The following is a 15,716-nucleotide window of genomic DNA, read 5'->3' on the forward strand; positions in this document are numbered from 1 at the left end:
AATAGCTTAAGACTGCAGTTTTTTAACTTTTTTTTTTTTTTGTGGTTTACATATCTGTCACTATGTCCTGACAGTCTGATATATACGACGCGTATGTGTCCATTATAGATGGAAAAAAAGGATACATTTCAACCAGAAAACTCAGAAATGTTGAGATTAATATCTGAAATTTTCTACAAAAACTTGGAAATTTCTGAGTTTCAAAAGTAGAACATTTTCAACTTTTGAAACTCAATCTTCCTTGTGTATGCGCTTCTCCATGTGTTAATGGCGGAGAAACAACTTACCGTCCTTGGAAAACATTTTATCCACCGTCATTAATGGCCATGCTAACTAGCCTTAGCATTCATGGCAGAAAGAAAGGGGGAAGGTGTGAATGAGCATGATTGACAGCGCTAAGACCCTCCTCCTGGCTCTGATTGGTTGTTTCTGACCTAGATCAGTTTTTTCACAGTTTATCAGTCAAATACTTTTACAACATAGTTATAGTTTTAGTTGCATACTGCAGCTTTAAGACAGTCAGAAAGGTAAAACCTGCATAATTATCTTGTTGTGTGAACCAGGAATAAGAGGCTTGGAGATGTAATTACCTTCCAGGAATCTTATTTGTAGGTTTGTAAGACCAACATTTTCCTTCCTCCTCATCTTTATGAACCATTTTGTGTCAATCACAAAAAAATTACATCCAGGTTTGTGGCTGTATTGAGACAAAATGTGAAAAAGTTCAAGGTGTAAGAATACTTTAGCCACTGTACATACATATTTGAATCCTGTAAAGACTTTAGCAGCAGATAAATTTGTAGAAGTTTAAACAAATTGAGTAATATTTGGTATACCTGAACCAAACCCAAAGACAGGATTAGTTCTCTCCACATGTAAGAAACTGAAGGTTACAGAGTGGATAAATGGCTCTAAACAGTGGGTGAGTCGGATGAAAAACAGAAGAGTGAATATTTTCAACTGGGTGACATTGGTCTGCTGGCTTTTTGAAATGTTTTCACTTCACTTTGGGACGTAAACATGAAGGAAACGGAGCCTCAGGCTGAGTGTGTGTGTTGCGCTTTAAACTTTTTGTCTAAAATTCCTCTATACGATCATTTCCTTCACACACACACAGCCGCTGTTTGTGAGTCATCCCTCGAGGCCATCAGGATTTATTTAGCTTTTATTTATACAAGCTTAAAGTCAAACCATCCATCTCACACATAACAGCCTGAAGCTTTCATTACAGTGTGTGTGTGTGTGTGTGTGTGTGTGCTGTAGATGACACCATGTGCATGTTAGCAAGTTGTGTTGATTTACAGTAAGTCTTTGATGACACTTTGGGTTTGTGTGCGTGTGTGTGGGTTTTCCCATCATCCTCCACTGCACCTCGAGCGCCGATGTTGACGACGGTCGGCCAAAGTTGTGTTCTTTAATGATCTAATTCAACAACACAATTACCAAGTGTCAAGCTGCAGAGCGAGCGTCTCAGGGCCGAACGGCGTGACAGCGACGCTTTGTTTCCACGCAGGCTGTTTTATCTTCTCTAACAATCATCAGCTAAATTAAAACCCACTGGACATCTCAAACGTTCAATAAAAATCTCCTGCTTCACGCTCACATGGGGTGGAAAATGGATTTGTAGATGTTGAGACCAATCGGGAGCAGATGATGCTTGAGTTGATGAAATAATTGCGTCCTTCAAATCAAAATGCAAAGAGTGTTTATGTTGGAGTATCGGTTAATTGCTTAACTGGTCCAGTATGCAACACTCAACAGCATCTAGCATAAATATCCGTTCTGTTTCCATTTTCTTTCACCATACAGCCACAAAAAGTAAACGCAGACCAACACAATAACCACCTGATGACATACAGAGAAAACGAGGAATGGTTTTCTACATAGTTCCCACAAGTCTGAACCAGAAGTGATCTGCGCCATCTTGGTAGGCTAGCACTCATGTAATGCATGGTGGGCCCATGGCTTCTAGACCAACAGAAACTAAATATGAGGACACTCTTGACCAATGTGCGGGAGACAGAAACATAAATAAAATGGCTGCTGTCGTGATCGACCCGAATGAGACAAGAGAAGAAAAACACGTGAGACGATGTGGACAAGCTGCCTCTGATCTCATAGTACTATATAGTTAGAGTTCATACTCCATGGAAGTAATCTATGGACCCTTGCAATCAATGATTAAGTGGATTTATAGAGGACGTACGAACTCTATGTGTGAATAATAAGGTTCTGGTGACTGACAGAGTGAGTACATGCAGTAACATAAACGTAGGCTACATGTCCGTCTTAGCAAGCAGGTAAAAGCTATATTAGCTAAGCAAATTTTGCTAGTTCTGCAGTACTACAGTAAATATATCCAATATTTATTGTAGTATTACACAGAGGTGAGTAAAGTACTCAATAATCAACCAATAATGCTTTTGTATTGTTTATAAGTTAGGAATGAGGTGAGAGCTAGTTGAGAGCTTGTTTATTGTTGTCATAGCAACGGCAGCCGAGATTGCTGTCAGTTACAAAGTTCACAGAACTGTGACGACACGTGAGAACTATCAAGTATGATGACCACCGAAAAAAAATTAAATAAAACAATTCTGAGTGCAGGGAAGAAGTTAATTTACAGAAATAACTTTTTTGTTTCAATATAAACAGAATATATGAACACAGTTTTAACCAAAAGCTGCTACTTGTGAATGGAGCTGAAATGTTTTAGGCTACATTCACACAGCAGGCAAATGTGAACCAAATCCAGTTTTTTTTTTTTTCCACTGTAGTGTGAACTGTCCAATTCTGACCTTTTTCACCCCCCACAAATTTTGATTTGTGCCATTTCCACATGTGGTACTAAGCTGTCTGCAGTCTGACGGGTCATGTCCCATTTTGTCCAACTTTTACATCATTGACGACAGACATGCATCATAATTCTGAACCAGAAGAAGCCAGACGTAAACAATGGCTGAAAATACTATTTATTATTTATTTATTAATTAATTTATTTATTTATTACTTTTGGTCATTTTTTAAATATTTTTATGCACAAAAAAGAAAAAAAAACACACACAAGACAAAACTCTATGGAAATAAAACAATGTAAAAACACTGTAAAAAATATCCATAGCTTTGGCGCTGATAAACTGTTAAATTGACAGGAAACACCCATAAATGATATAAAACAACTTAAAACTGTTGATTTGATGTGAAGTTGCTGTAAATAAATTAATTGACATAAACAGTAATTTATACATTTTACATTAGTATATTCATTTTATGTTGTTTTTGTGTTTATATAAATAAAAATATATTTTTAAAGTAAAACACCGATTCAGCACCATTTTTAACCATATCACCAATAACAAACCCATCTAACCACGAAAAAAAATTGTACCCGTAATTTTGACCGAAAAATGTAAATGTGTTTTTACAGTGTAGAAACAACACATTTATAAACATTAGCTGGAGATTTTTGAAAAACCAGAGAAATTTGTACAGATATTATAGTAAAATCTGTAGCTGTGTAACAAAACAGGCTCAAATGTTTGTCATAAACACAAATTAAATAATGTTAAACCAGCTTTTTCTTCCAAAAATCCGTTTCCATGTTGATAAACAGAACAAAGGAACTTGTGTTACAACTATGCACAGACTAAGTGAAGAAAGTTTTTCCATCAATAACAGCTAAAGTAGATTTGTTGCTTATAACTTTGTCATCGTCTACTTTAGTTCGTTTTCAATCCAAGTAACTTTCCTTGAACATAAATCATTGTCAGGTGGCCCTGTACATCCTGCAGCTGCCCTTAGAGTTTCTGCACTGATAAATGACATTATTACCCCTCCATGCTGTCGTTTATGCTCTTAAAGGGACAGAGTGATAAACAAAGACACCATTCAAAGGAAAAGGATGCTTTACTCTGAGCCACTTGAAACAAGATTTTTATCAACACCTTTGTACAAAATCAGGTGTTTTACTTTAATAAGAAGGAAGGTGATAAAGATTTAAGCTCCTGTCATTCAGAGGGGCTCGTTTTGAATGACTGGTAGTTATATGCCTGTTAATTTGGACACAGCTGACATAAAATCTTCTTTTTATAAGATCCAATCTGTTGTGTTTTCCACCTTGTTGGTTTACAACGTCCAGGATTTATCATGGAGCAGCACAGAGTTTCTGTCCTTCGTGTATCTGAAGGAAGTGCTTTACGGTGTTTATGATTTAAAATAATCCGCACATATCAGCAATGTGAGAAGCATTCAGACCAGAATTCAGCTACAATTTTAACAGTAAATAGATTAAAATGTATTTATTTATTTATTTATTTAGGTCATTTTTAACATTTCCATACACAAGAAAAAAAAAACACAATGCTGAAAGAAAACAAAACGCATCACATCAAACACGTCTCATTGTTTTAAAACCTTTTCACTAAACTTCAAATTAAATAAATGTATGTCACCTAAAGTCCTCACACCTCTGCCTTTCTCTCTGCCATGCTATAGCTAACTCCCTGAAGCTAGTTTAGCTGGGTGGCTAACCTAGTTTTAGGTTAGGTGGCTAATCTGAAGCCACCGAAAGCTAACTAGCTTTAGGTAGGAATGCTAAAGCTAGTTAGCATTGCCACCCATAAAGGTGGATAAACTGTTTTAATATGAAGGTAAGTTGTTTCTCACACCATTAGCATATTTAGCAGCCTGTACATGTGCTTGATTGACAGCACTAAGATCATCTTCCTGGCTCTCATTGGTTGTTTTTTCTGCCGATTGCAATAGTAGGTCAGGAGGATGTGGAGACAGATTATCTGTTTCATATGAAACTGTCATGACGTAGTAAGAATTTTAACAAATATGTGAAAAAATATTTAGTTTATAAAAGTCACATCCTGCAGATTTAAAACAGAACAAACTCCCCCGACATCAGACATTTATAAAACCCGCTTTAAGACTTTTACTCTTTTATGCTTTTAACCAGAGAGACTGCTCCAAATATATTTCTCAAGTTTTGAAATGCCATGTATTCCTTTGTTTTTGGTCAACAGCTGCTGTAAATAAATGTGACATTTACGCCAGAATGATCTTAAAAGAAACCAAGAGAAACATAATAAAGGTTAAAAAAATTAACAATTTTAAGACTAAAAAATGTTGGAAGTGAAAACAAAATCACTAAAGTTCTTTATTAAAATTAATTAAGTGGATTTTGTTTTTCATCTTCCCACTCCAGCTGTTTTGGAGAAGAGGAAAAAAAAGTCAGACTCATTTTGGATCCTTTTCATTCTGACCTCTTCATCCTCATTCAGAGTCCTCTTCCTCTCTGTCTGCTCCTCTTCTTCTTCTTTTTCTTCTTCTTCTCTCTCCACTCCAGGAAGTCCAGCTTCAAGTTCATACTGGTCGTTATTTCCCCACTGAGAGATATTCACCTCCACTAAGAGCTCATCTCTCTCTGTCTTCTCTGAGTCCAGCTTCTGTTTGATCGTTATTAGTCCTGAGAGACAAATGATTACCCTCCGACTCTCCTTTTTGCCCCTCTTCCTTCTTTGTTTTACTTTTTTTCTTTCTTTCTCTGACCTGAACTCCACCCTTCACCTTCTTCTCCTTTTCCTTCAACTTCCAGTCAGAGGTTACACTGCAAAAAGTATTTTTGGTCTAGTTTCTAGTGAAAATGTCTAGAGTTGGTTTTATTTACTTGAATAGCTTTTTGTTTTTGGAAAATAAATGTTACTTTTAGGAGTATTTTTATTTTTTTTACTATTCTTTACTTTTACTTTTATTATGAAGTATTTCTACTCTTTGGTAAAAATTTGTGGATTTTTTACTCACTGAGAAAAAACATATTTTAACCAGAAATTTGCTGTTTTCAGTTTATTTTTGAAAGAAACATATTTGGAAAAATCTTATTTTGCTTGATTTTTTTGTTACTTATATGAATTATTCTTATTTGGGCCTTAAAATACCAAAATTTCCACTTAAAGGTATATATTGGTTGTTCTAATGAGGCATTTTAATACTTTTTTACTCTTACTTGAGCAGAGTTTGGTAGTAACTAGTTACTTTTACTTGAGTAACTTATTGGGAAACAAACGTCGTATTCGAAGTATTTTTATTCTACATTAACTTCAGTGAAACTGATTTGAGCCGATAAAGAACAACTTCCTGCTTGATGTGTTTTTAACGTTTCCTTCAGTCTCCACTCTGTTTCCTTTCTTCTGCTCAGTCAGGCTCTCTCAGAGTAATGAGATTACACTGGATTATGAAACCCAGTCTGCCTGTAATCCACACCACTCAATCCCATTTCACTGCTTTAAACGCTCACTTCTAATTCTCTGGGTTTTGTTCTTCTGTCGCCTTTTCTCCTCTAATCCTCATCTTCTTCTTCTGTGGTATAAATCCTCCCAGGCTCATTTAGATTTCCATTTTCATCCTAAACTCTCCGTCCAGTTCAGTTTTATTCTCTCCAGTTATACAATCTCTTTTTTTCTTTTATTTTTTTTGTCTTTATCATGTTTAGAACAGTAGGGAAACCTTAAAAAGTAATTTATTTTAGTCATTTAAGATGACAAAAACTGACTTAACACTCTTTTTCAGTTAAATAAGATGATTGTTTAATTACAAAATAAAAACATATTTTTCAATATGACAAAATAAAAACAGATTCTAACACACATCTTAAGTTGTAATCTTTACAATTTAGGGTCAAGATTGCCAACAGATTATAGTTATTGTTTGATAAACAAATATCTGGCAGTTCACATAGTACTGCATTCAAAATTACTGGAAAGTTTAGTGGAAGGAGAAAGTGAGTGGTAACTGCAGCTATGAGAGGATTGTAAAGCCACCAAACGCAGACGTATTATTGAATTGGAAAATGACATCAACACTTTTTTTTTTTGTGAATTATTTTATTATTTCATTCGCTGCCAGATTTTATGGAGATGCAAATTTAATTTTCCACACCACAAAAATTAAAAATGCGGAAAATTATTGACCATTTTGTCACTGTTTCTGATTGGCCAGCAACTTTAATTTAGGATTTTTCTTTGCAGTAATAAATGGTTAAAACTTCTCTCACTGTAGTTCATATTCAATAAATCTGAAAATGTTCTGAGGAACATTTTGTCACATTTTGAATATTTTAAAGTTAAAAGTAATGTTTTCATTCGCTGCAAGCAGAAAATCATAACAAATGGTTTTAAAACACAAGTCTGTAGTAAGTCGATGCAATGTGTTTCCCTGTGTGATGGAGAGCTAAATTAACTTTTCACAAATATTATAGCTTCCTGAATATGTAATATCTACAGAGTGATTTAAGGATTTTATGAACTGGAAACTTTATTTCCAGTTCCATATTTCCATCTTTTCTTCCTCCATTCAGTTTCTTTTTGTATTTCCTTAATTCCTTTTCTATTTTTGACTTCCTGACACTCATCCATCCTTATTTTCTTATTTCCTCTCGTTCTTTCCTCCCTTTTTGTCCTTCAATCACTTCCTTCGTTTGCTTTTCATTTCTTCTTTGTTCTCTTTATTTCCCCAATCTGTTTCTTTCCTCCTTCCCTTATCTTCACTTTTTGCTCCCTTCTTTCTTGTTTTGTTTCCTTCTTCCCTTCCCTCTTGTAGTTTTTGTAGTTTTGCGTACAGAACCTAGATATTTAAAGTAAACTTTTGTATTTATACAAAATAAGTCAAACATGGCATTATTTTAGCCTTTCTGGGATGGGGAAAAATGAGAGATTTCAAATAAAAATGTGTTGGAAGTTATATACATTTTAAAAAGTAAATTGACTGAATTTACTTATTAATTTCTTTTAGCTTCAATGTTTTAATGATCCTAAATAATTATTTAGTTTATTTTCTTTCTTTATTCTTCATCTTTTTTTCCTTTTTTGCTTCGTCGTCCTTTTCTTCTCCCAAACTTTGACTCGCCTTCATCGTCGTTATTTAGGGAACGTGCGTCCGTCCCGCCACCAGAGCTCGCGCGTGAGCAACAACTGACCAAAACGCGCCGCTCGCATGCGCGTGCGCGCGCTCTCAGCAAACACGTGCTGTTTGTTCGAGGTCGGGACGAAAATGATGCGGAAGAAAAACACAAACTTCCCGTTTTGGAGAGAGTGAAGCGGCTCGTGAGAAAGTTTATGAAAGAGAGAGATGCGACCGATAATAGACGCACGCGCACATACGCGCGGGTCCTTCCTCTCCAGGTCTGCTCTGATTGGTCCATCGGCGTGTCTGTTACCCTCGCGGGAGGCGGAGGCTGACCTGGAGTCTGATCCAGGCTGCTTTACGCACAGACCGGACAGTCCACGCACGGATTTCCACGGCGAGACTTTGTCCCGGATTGGAAGAGTTGAGAAGAAGAGGAGGAAAGGAATAAAAGAGGAAGAGGAAAAGTGAGTGGGAAAGTAAAAGGAAAACAGAGGAACAAGTGGTTTCCAGCTGGGAACTGTCCCACTCATCCCACTTCCAGCGCCTCCATGTCGCTCACCGGCTCTCCTCCGCTGCTCTCCCCGAGCTCGGGGACGCAAACTCCCGTCGGGCTCTACCGCTCCGCCCCGGAGGCGCTCCACACCTCCTCCGCCGTGTCCACCAGCACCTCCAGCCCGGCGCACATCAACTCCAACTCCCACTCCCACTCGCTGTCCCCGTCCCCGCGGCTCACCAGCAGCATGCTGAGCGCCTTCCTGCCCGGACCGGGCGGCGCCCTGGGCTCCCTCGGCGGGCTCGGCTCGCTGAGCGGCCTGACCCCCGGCTCGCCGGGCTTGGTGCAGACCTCGTCCGGCGCGGGTCTGTGCAGCGAGTGCAAGCTGGTGGAGGTGCACGGCGTGAAGGTGGCCAGCTTCAACGTGGACGGGCAGGAGCTGATCTGCCTGCCGCAGGTGTTCGACCTCTTCCTGAAGCACCTGGTGGGCGGGCTGCACACCGTCTACACCAAGCTGAAGAGGCTGGACATCACGCCCGTGGTGTGCACCGTGGAGCAGGTGCGCGTCCTGCGGGGGCTCGGCGCCATTCAGCCCGGCGTGAACCGCTGCAAGCTCATCTCCAGGAAGGACTTCGAGACGCTGTACCAGGACTGCACCAGCGCCAGGTCAGTCCGCGGAACCGCCTCGGTTCGGGTTCAGAGCGCAACTTTCAGGGATGCAACTTGAGTTTCAGGACGGGAGAAACGCACTTTGCGCAACTTGCACTTTTTGTTTTGTGGTTTTTATTGCGAGGAAAGTAGTTGTTTGTTATCCATTTCGACCCAATCTGAAGTCAATCTGGAAAATTATCGCAAACAGCCAGCAGAGAACCCGCCTCGGTTCGGGTTCTTTCAGGGATGCAACTCGAGTTTCAGGTGTTTGTGCAACTTACAGTTTGTTTTTTGGTCGTTTTTATTGCAGGGGAAGTAGCTCCGCACTGTTTATTATCCATTCGACTCGATCTGAACTCAAGGTTCCGACCGACTCCGCTTGGGAAAAATATTGCAATTATGTTTTCTAGCAGAGAAACCGCCTCGGTTCGGGTTCGAAGCGCAACTTTCAGGGATGCAACTTGATTTTTAGGACAGGGTGAAACGCCTTTTGCGCAACTTAAAAGTTTTTCTTTTGTCGTTTTTATTGCAGCGGAAGCGGCTCCGCGCTGTTTATGATCCATTTCGACCCAAACCGAAATCAAGGTTCCGACTCATTCTGGAAAAATATTGCAATTAGCCTGCAGAGAACCGGGCTCGGTTTGGGTTCAAAGCGCAACGTTCAGGGAGGCATATTGAGTTTCAGGACGGGAGAAACGCACTTTGCGCAACTTTCAGTCATTTTTCTGTCTTTTTTTATTGCAATTGGAGTAGCTGTTCACCATTTCGACCCAATCTGCCTGTTAGGACTCAAAGATCTGATATGCGTTGCAATTTTATGTCATAATTTTCCAAGTCAGCTGAGTCCAAACTTTTATGTAAAAGATTAAAATCATTTAATTGACTTTTCATTTGGATTTTGTCCTTATGCGTTTATTTGTTGTGGGGTTTTTTTACACTGCTCAAAAAAGAAAAAAGAAAAGAACCCAAGTTGCATCAGTTTTCCTGCTTTTGTTGTTTTTACTGCAGAGTAAATGTGTAAAAGAGTCCAAACTGTCACTATCAAAGTCTTTTTTTAATTATTTTTTACAGTAATTCAATTCAAGTTTGAGTTATATGTTTGGAAAAGAAGCTGTTAAGAAAACATTTTGCTCAATTGGGACTTGAAATCTGAGTACAGTTTTGTATATAACTTGTCATGTTTCTGTAGGTAATAATATCATTTAATAGATTATCTTTAATAAATGAGATATTTAAGTAAAGTTTGTGCAGATTATTTTTTAAAAACTGCTCAGAATCTGCCATTTTTGTGTCGATTGCTTTGATTGCTGATCAGCAGGTGAAATACTCCAAACAATAAAATTGTATCCAGTGTTAATTAAATGCATTAAACTTCCACTGTTTTCAGTCTACAAACACATCAACCAGCAGCATTCTTTTAAAAACACTTTTTTTTGTTTTTAGTAAAAATCACATGGAGATTCGGTCGGCCATGTTTGCCTCTTGTGTGTTTAGAGACGTTAGAAAAAAGGAGACGTCTCAAAGAGAGCAGCGAATCCGTATCTTTAGTTCTAGATGAACTTTGCAGCTGGTCGTGTGAGACGTTGAAGGAAGAAGGAAAATAATCGAGTTTGTTTCTTTTTGTAGAACCACAGAAAGCAAACGAGGTGCAGTTTGGAGACTTTATCTGGATGTGAGTGCGTGTGAGTGTCAGAAAGGGTTTGCATGTTTAAAACAAATAAAATGTTGATGTTTTCTCAGAAATGCAGCGTTGGAGAGCGAGTCAGTGTGCGAACACACGCTGCAGCCTCTGTTTCTGATGATAACTAGTGTTTTTTTTTTAAATCTCTTGTTAAAAAGAGCAAAATCTTTGTTTCTGTCTTCCTGTAATTGGTGCTAAAAGTGTTTTAATTTGTCGAATTCTCCAGATTTGGTGTTTTTCTGTGTCAGCTGTGAGGAACAGAGCTAATTAGCAGAGCGTGTGTTTGGCAGCAGGATGCAGAGGAGTCGCTTTTGGAGCGTGCAGAGGACTCTGTTTGCGTTAACAGAACTGATAACGGGCTTTATTTTTACACCGGAGCGGGATATTTCCGTCGCTCCGTCTCTGGAAAGGAAGCAGGCGAAACGTCGAGCGGGCGGAGAAATGTGGGAGAAACGTTTTGGGTTTATTTTCACTGATTTTTGATTTGATTGGTTGGTTATTTTCATGCATGTCTGAGATATTGGAGAGAAATCTTCTAAGTGTAATGTGCAGAGTTGGGTAGTAACTAGTTACATTTACTTTTAGGAATATTTTTACTACGCTGTGCTTTTTACTTTTACTTGGGTAATTGTATTATTTCTACTCTTGAGTAAAATGTCTGGATTTTCTACCCACTGAATGAAAGCAAACATGTTTTAACCATGATTTCATCACAAACATGCCTGCAGGTTTTGTTAAAGTTTCTGAAGTTTTTTATTGAGAGAAACTGATTTGCAGATTTTTTTTTTAACCTGTTTTCGTTATTTTTGAATTACTTAAATGAATTATTGTCATTTTTACCTTTAAAATACCAACATTTCCACCTGGCGTTATAGTTTGGTCCGTCTGATTATGTAGTTTTTAAATATTAAATGATTAATAATTTGACCAGTTACTCGGTACCTGAGCAGAGTTTTTACCAAATACTGTTTTACTCTTACTGGAGTAACTTCTGGGTTCTCTTGTTTCCTCTGGTGATCCTCTGGCCAGAGGTCTGTGGGCGGTTCTGGTTCTGGAGGGACCGGATTTCTGCAGGTTTCAGGTGTTTCTCTGCTTTAACAAAGACATGATTTAAATAAACGGGTCATCGGCAGAACAGGGCGACCTGTTGCCATGGAGATTCAGCCGTTTGGATCAGAAACGACCCGAAGTCCTGAAGTCCTGAAGAGCTGAAGATTGTTCCTCTGTGGAAACGCTTCAGAGTTCCTGAGAAGTTTGATGGAAATTTGTTCCAGTTATGGAAAAGAGAAGAGAAGGAACTTTATCTCCTTCCTTTCATCAGTTCTTCCTTCAATACTTTGTTGCTTCACTCTGTGTTTCCTCCCATCATTTATTCCTTGATTCAGACTTTCCTTCTTTTTTTCAGCTGCTGTTCCGTCCTTCACCCAACCCGTCCTCCATCCTTTCTTCACCATTCTTTCTTTAGTGTTTCCTACATCTTTCTATTTTTCCTGCCTTTCTTTTCTTTTTTAGTTCTTCCTTTTGTTCCTTCTGCATTTCTTTTTGTTTTCCATTCTTCCATACTTTCTTCATTTCTATCTTTTAGTTCTTCTTTCCATCATACCTTAACATTCTGTCCTTCCTTCCTTTCCTTTGTCCATCCTTCCCTCAAACCTTATTTTTTTATTTTCTTTCTTCCTTCATTCAAATCTGGAGAATCTTTTAGAAATGCTCTGCAGATTCTTCCTTTTCTTCCTCCCTGATAAAATAAATCAGGTGTAAAACATAATGAGGCTTCACTGTAATCCTGGAATCATCCTGGAATCGTCCTGGAAAGTCCTGGGAATTTCTCCTTTTGTTGGGAACTCTGGTTCTGGTCCCAGTTGGGCTTTTTTTGTTGTTGCAGACGACAGACGGTCGGTTTTCGGCTAATAATTGACCGAGTTGCGTTGCTGTGGATCCTTGGTGTGTGACCTCTGCTTTCAGACAAACACACACGCACACACACACACACACACACACACACTGTCCTGCAGTTTATAAAGGATTGAATGTTGTCATTTTTGTCTTCTGCTGACTTACACAATCACAGGTGCATCTCTGTCTCTTCTTTATTCCTCTCAGTCATCTCTCTCTCTCTCTCTCTCTCTCTTTCTCCCTCTCTCTCCCTCGCTCGCCCAGCGGTACATGTCAGAGGTAATAATGGATCATGTGAATGCACATGGAACAACACGGCTGGAGAGCTATTGTTGCTGAACGCGCAGCGAACACACACTCCTCTTCCTCCAATCATATTGACATTCTTCTAATGCCTCCTCTTCCTCCTCCTCCTCTTCCTCCTCCGTTTCGCCCTCTTTAAAGCTCTGGGAAAAGAAAAGCGAAGAAATTAAATAATAACACACACAAACGAAGAGAAAGAAAACTCCCGCTGTGCTCCAACATACTTCATCTCCTCTGTAATCCATGCGAGTGTTTGTGTTTCTGTGCGCGTAAACACGATTACCTCCTAAATCCACTTTTGCTCCCCGACGACGGTTTTCGTTGACCCGTGTTTTGTTTCCTTTTAATTTGAAGTGGTTTCGATGCGGGATTATTAAGGATCCGCCGCGTCACCGGGGCGGGAAAACGGGGAAAAGTGAGAAATTTGTGCCGTTAAAAACAACATTCCCACGCGTCTTGAAGAGAAACCAAACATTAGGAGAGCAATTTAAAGCCGATGATGTCATCTCAGTGGCTTTATTAAGTCCGCTGATTTATTTTTCTTCACTTTTTTTAACATTTATGGGTTTGTAGGAGTCTGAATAATTGGGGAATCCAGTTTTACCACGTCTTGTTGATGACTTGGTTACTTAAATCTGATGTGTTGAAGCATCTAAAAGGTTTAGAACTTCAGCCTTCGTGGATCTTTGAGTGAGACTGAACTAAAAACAACAAAACGCAGTTCAGATTTCTTAGAAAATTATGAAATATTTCTTTAGTTTGACATTTATATAAAGTTGTGGATTAGAAGCCGTCACTGCTAGCTTCAAAGTTAGTTGCGTTAACTGTAAAGCACTAAACCTAAACATTAGATCTGCTAACGCTAATGAGCTACATAACATGGAATTTAGCAGAAGCTAATGCTAAAACGCTAACTTCAATACGTTACGTCGCCCTCAACAGGGTCAAATTTGTTACTGCACTTGTATCCGCATGTTTAGGCTTCAGGAAGTGACGCTTTGGAACAAACTTTTCACTCATAGTTTCAGTTTTATATTTGTGGAGTAATGCTAATGCTGTTGCTAATTTAGCCTAACTGATCATTGTGGTCAGAAGCGCCCTGAACATCAGTAGATTTTCAACTGTCTACTGTGGAGCAATGCATGCTGGGTATAGAATAAACGTGAGGAGAGGAAGTGGAACTGCTGTGTAAACAGTCTTCACCCACTTCAGAATAAAAGCATGAATGTAAAAGTTTATCTTGAAGAAAATTTAAGAGTTGGTAACCAAAACTTGAACATGTATGTTAAACTTTATTCAAATGAAAGCAAATCAGTAAATTAGAATTAATCTGAAGATGCAAACCGTGCTCGATGTTTTTCAAAGTTAGCAAAAACGCTAAATGAAACATTAGCTACCCTATTAGCGCATTAGCTTAATGCACGATTCAGTGACTGTATGTGTTCTTACTCTCTTCTTATTTAATTTTCCTTTGGGATCAATACAGTTTCTTTTTATTTGAATTAAAGTGGATATAAATCGTTTATCTTTTCTGTTGTTTTTATTTTCTACCAGGTAACCAAACTCCTGCCAGATGAACAATATAACAAGGATCCTCCGACGCTTTTTGTGGCTTTGTGTGCAGAAAGTTGTTCAATGAAGCTGATTATGTTCTTTAAGTAACGTCTGAACTGTGATACATTGGGGGCAATTTGGTTTACAAATCCACTAGAATTATTTTCAATTAGCCACTAACCCTGAATCAATTATGATTTTAAAGTCGCAAACCAAAATGAACTGAATAAATATAACGCAGACGTTGGATGGACACTGTTGGGCTAATTTTGATGTGGCCTCCTGCAGAGGTGTGAACGCTCAGAGGTGTCGCAGACACAATAAGGCCTCAGATCCTGCAACGATCACGGTTTAAATCATTCAGCAGGAGCAAGATGATTTATGTTTATATTTTGTTTATCCCTGCTGATAATGATTGGAGCAGTTTTATTGGAAAATGTGACAGATTTCCTGGTAAAGCTTTAAAATGATGGAAATTTGTGACAAGTGAACAAAAAACAGACTGTACGCCATGTTATGCTGTCTAAAAGATCAAATAAACGATCACAAACAGAGCCCCTTTGTTCCATCGGGCTCTGTTAGCTTGATTTTCAGGTTGATCTCTGATCAAAATTAATAAATTATGCACAAAAAACAAAAATCCCACTCATCTTAGAAGGTGAAAAATAGATCTCAGTATATTAACTGAGCTACATGATAAGCTTTCCACATTTATATTAAAGAAAGTTAAATTTCTCGGTGGTGCCAAACACCGTTAAGCTGGATGTGACGATTCTAAAGGCAGATAAAACAAGATTTAAACATGTCAGGAGTTTATTAAATGTTTCTCTCATTCTGAATGGGCAAAACCTCCCAAGACTGGCTGCAGTCAAATGGCCAGAAGGTGAGAAAAGTTTGTTTTCTAGACAAACTTTTCTATAAAGCATAGACAGACTTTCTCTGAAACTTGTGATTTGGACCATAAACCAGTCAGACCAACGACTTTCCCTCACGTTCGACTCTTTGAATGGCAATACTGTACATAAAGTTTGTTCTTTATGTTTAAAAAATACATTAAAATCATGTAAATTTGAAGTCAACTGTTCTGAAGTTGAAGTACGATAAGTGTGGCAACCCCGATTTAAAGTTTGGCCCGTGTTCACGTAGTTTTTAATTGAAGGACGCGCCGCTTTTGATCTGAGCGGGAGCGACGGAGTGTTTTCTGCTTCCTTGTCACCTCTTTGGTTTGCTGTG

General features: G+C 38.6%; 1 protein-coding gene and 1 long non-coding RNA gene across 4 annotated transcripts in view; one reads left to right on the plus strand and one right to left on the minus strand.

The window, feature by feature from the left end:
* The first annotated feature begins 7,769 nt into the window (after positions 1-7,769).
* The window catches only part of LOC103481242 (dachshund homolog 2), a 102,961-nt gene continuing 95,014 nt past the window's right edge, over positions 7,770-15,716 (plus strand). The window contains exon 1 of the mRNA XM_081599813.1: positions 7,770-9,064. Within this exon, the coding sequence (XP_081455939.1) occupies positions 8,454-9,064 (611 nt within the window). The 5' untranslated portion in view covers positions 7,770-8,453. The remainder of the gene's footprint in view (positions 9,065-15,716) is intronic.
* Positions 9,054-15,716, minus strand: part of LOC108166091 (uncharacterized) — a 52,915-nt gene continuing 46,252 nt past the window's right edge. For 2 of the 3 annotated variants that reach the window (XR_014084809.1, XR_001776373.2), the window contains exon 4: positions 9,054-13,072. This is a non-coding gene — a long non-coding RNA (uncharacterized LOC108166091). The remainder of the gene's footprint in view (positions 13,073-15,716) is intronic. The other variant, XR_014084808.1, reaches the window with a different exon arrangement.

Source organism: Poecilia reticulata, chromosome 18 (assembly GCF_904066995.2).
Source record: "Poecilia reticulata chromosome 18, P_reticulata-male-v2, whole genome shotgun sequence".
NCBI lineage: Eukaryota > Metazoa > Chordata > Actinopteri > Cyprinodontiformes > Poeciliidae > Poecilia > Poecilia reticulata.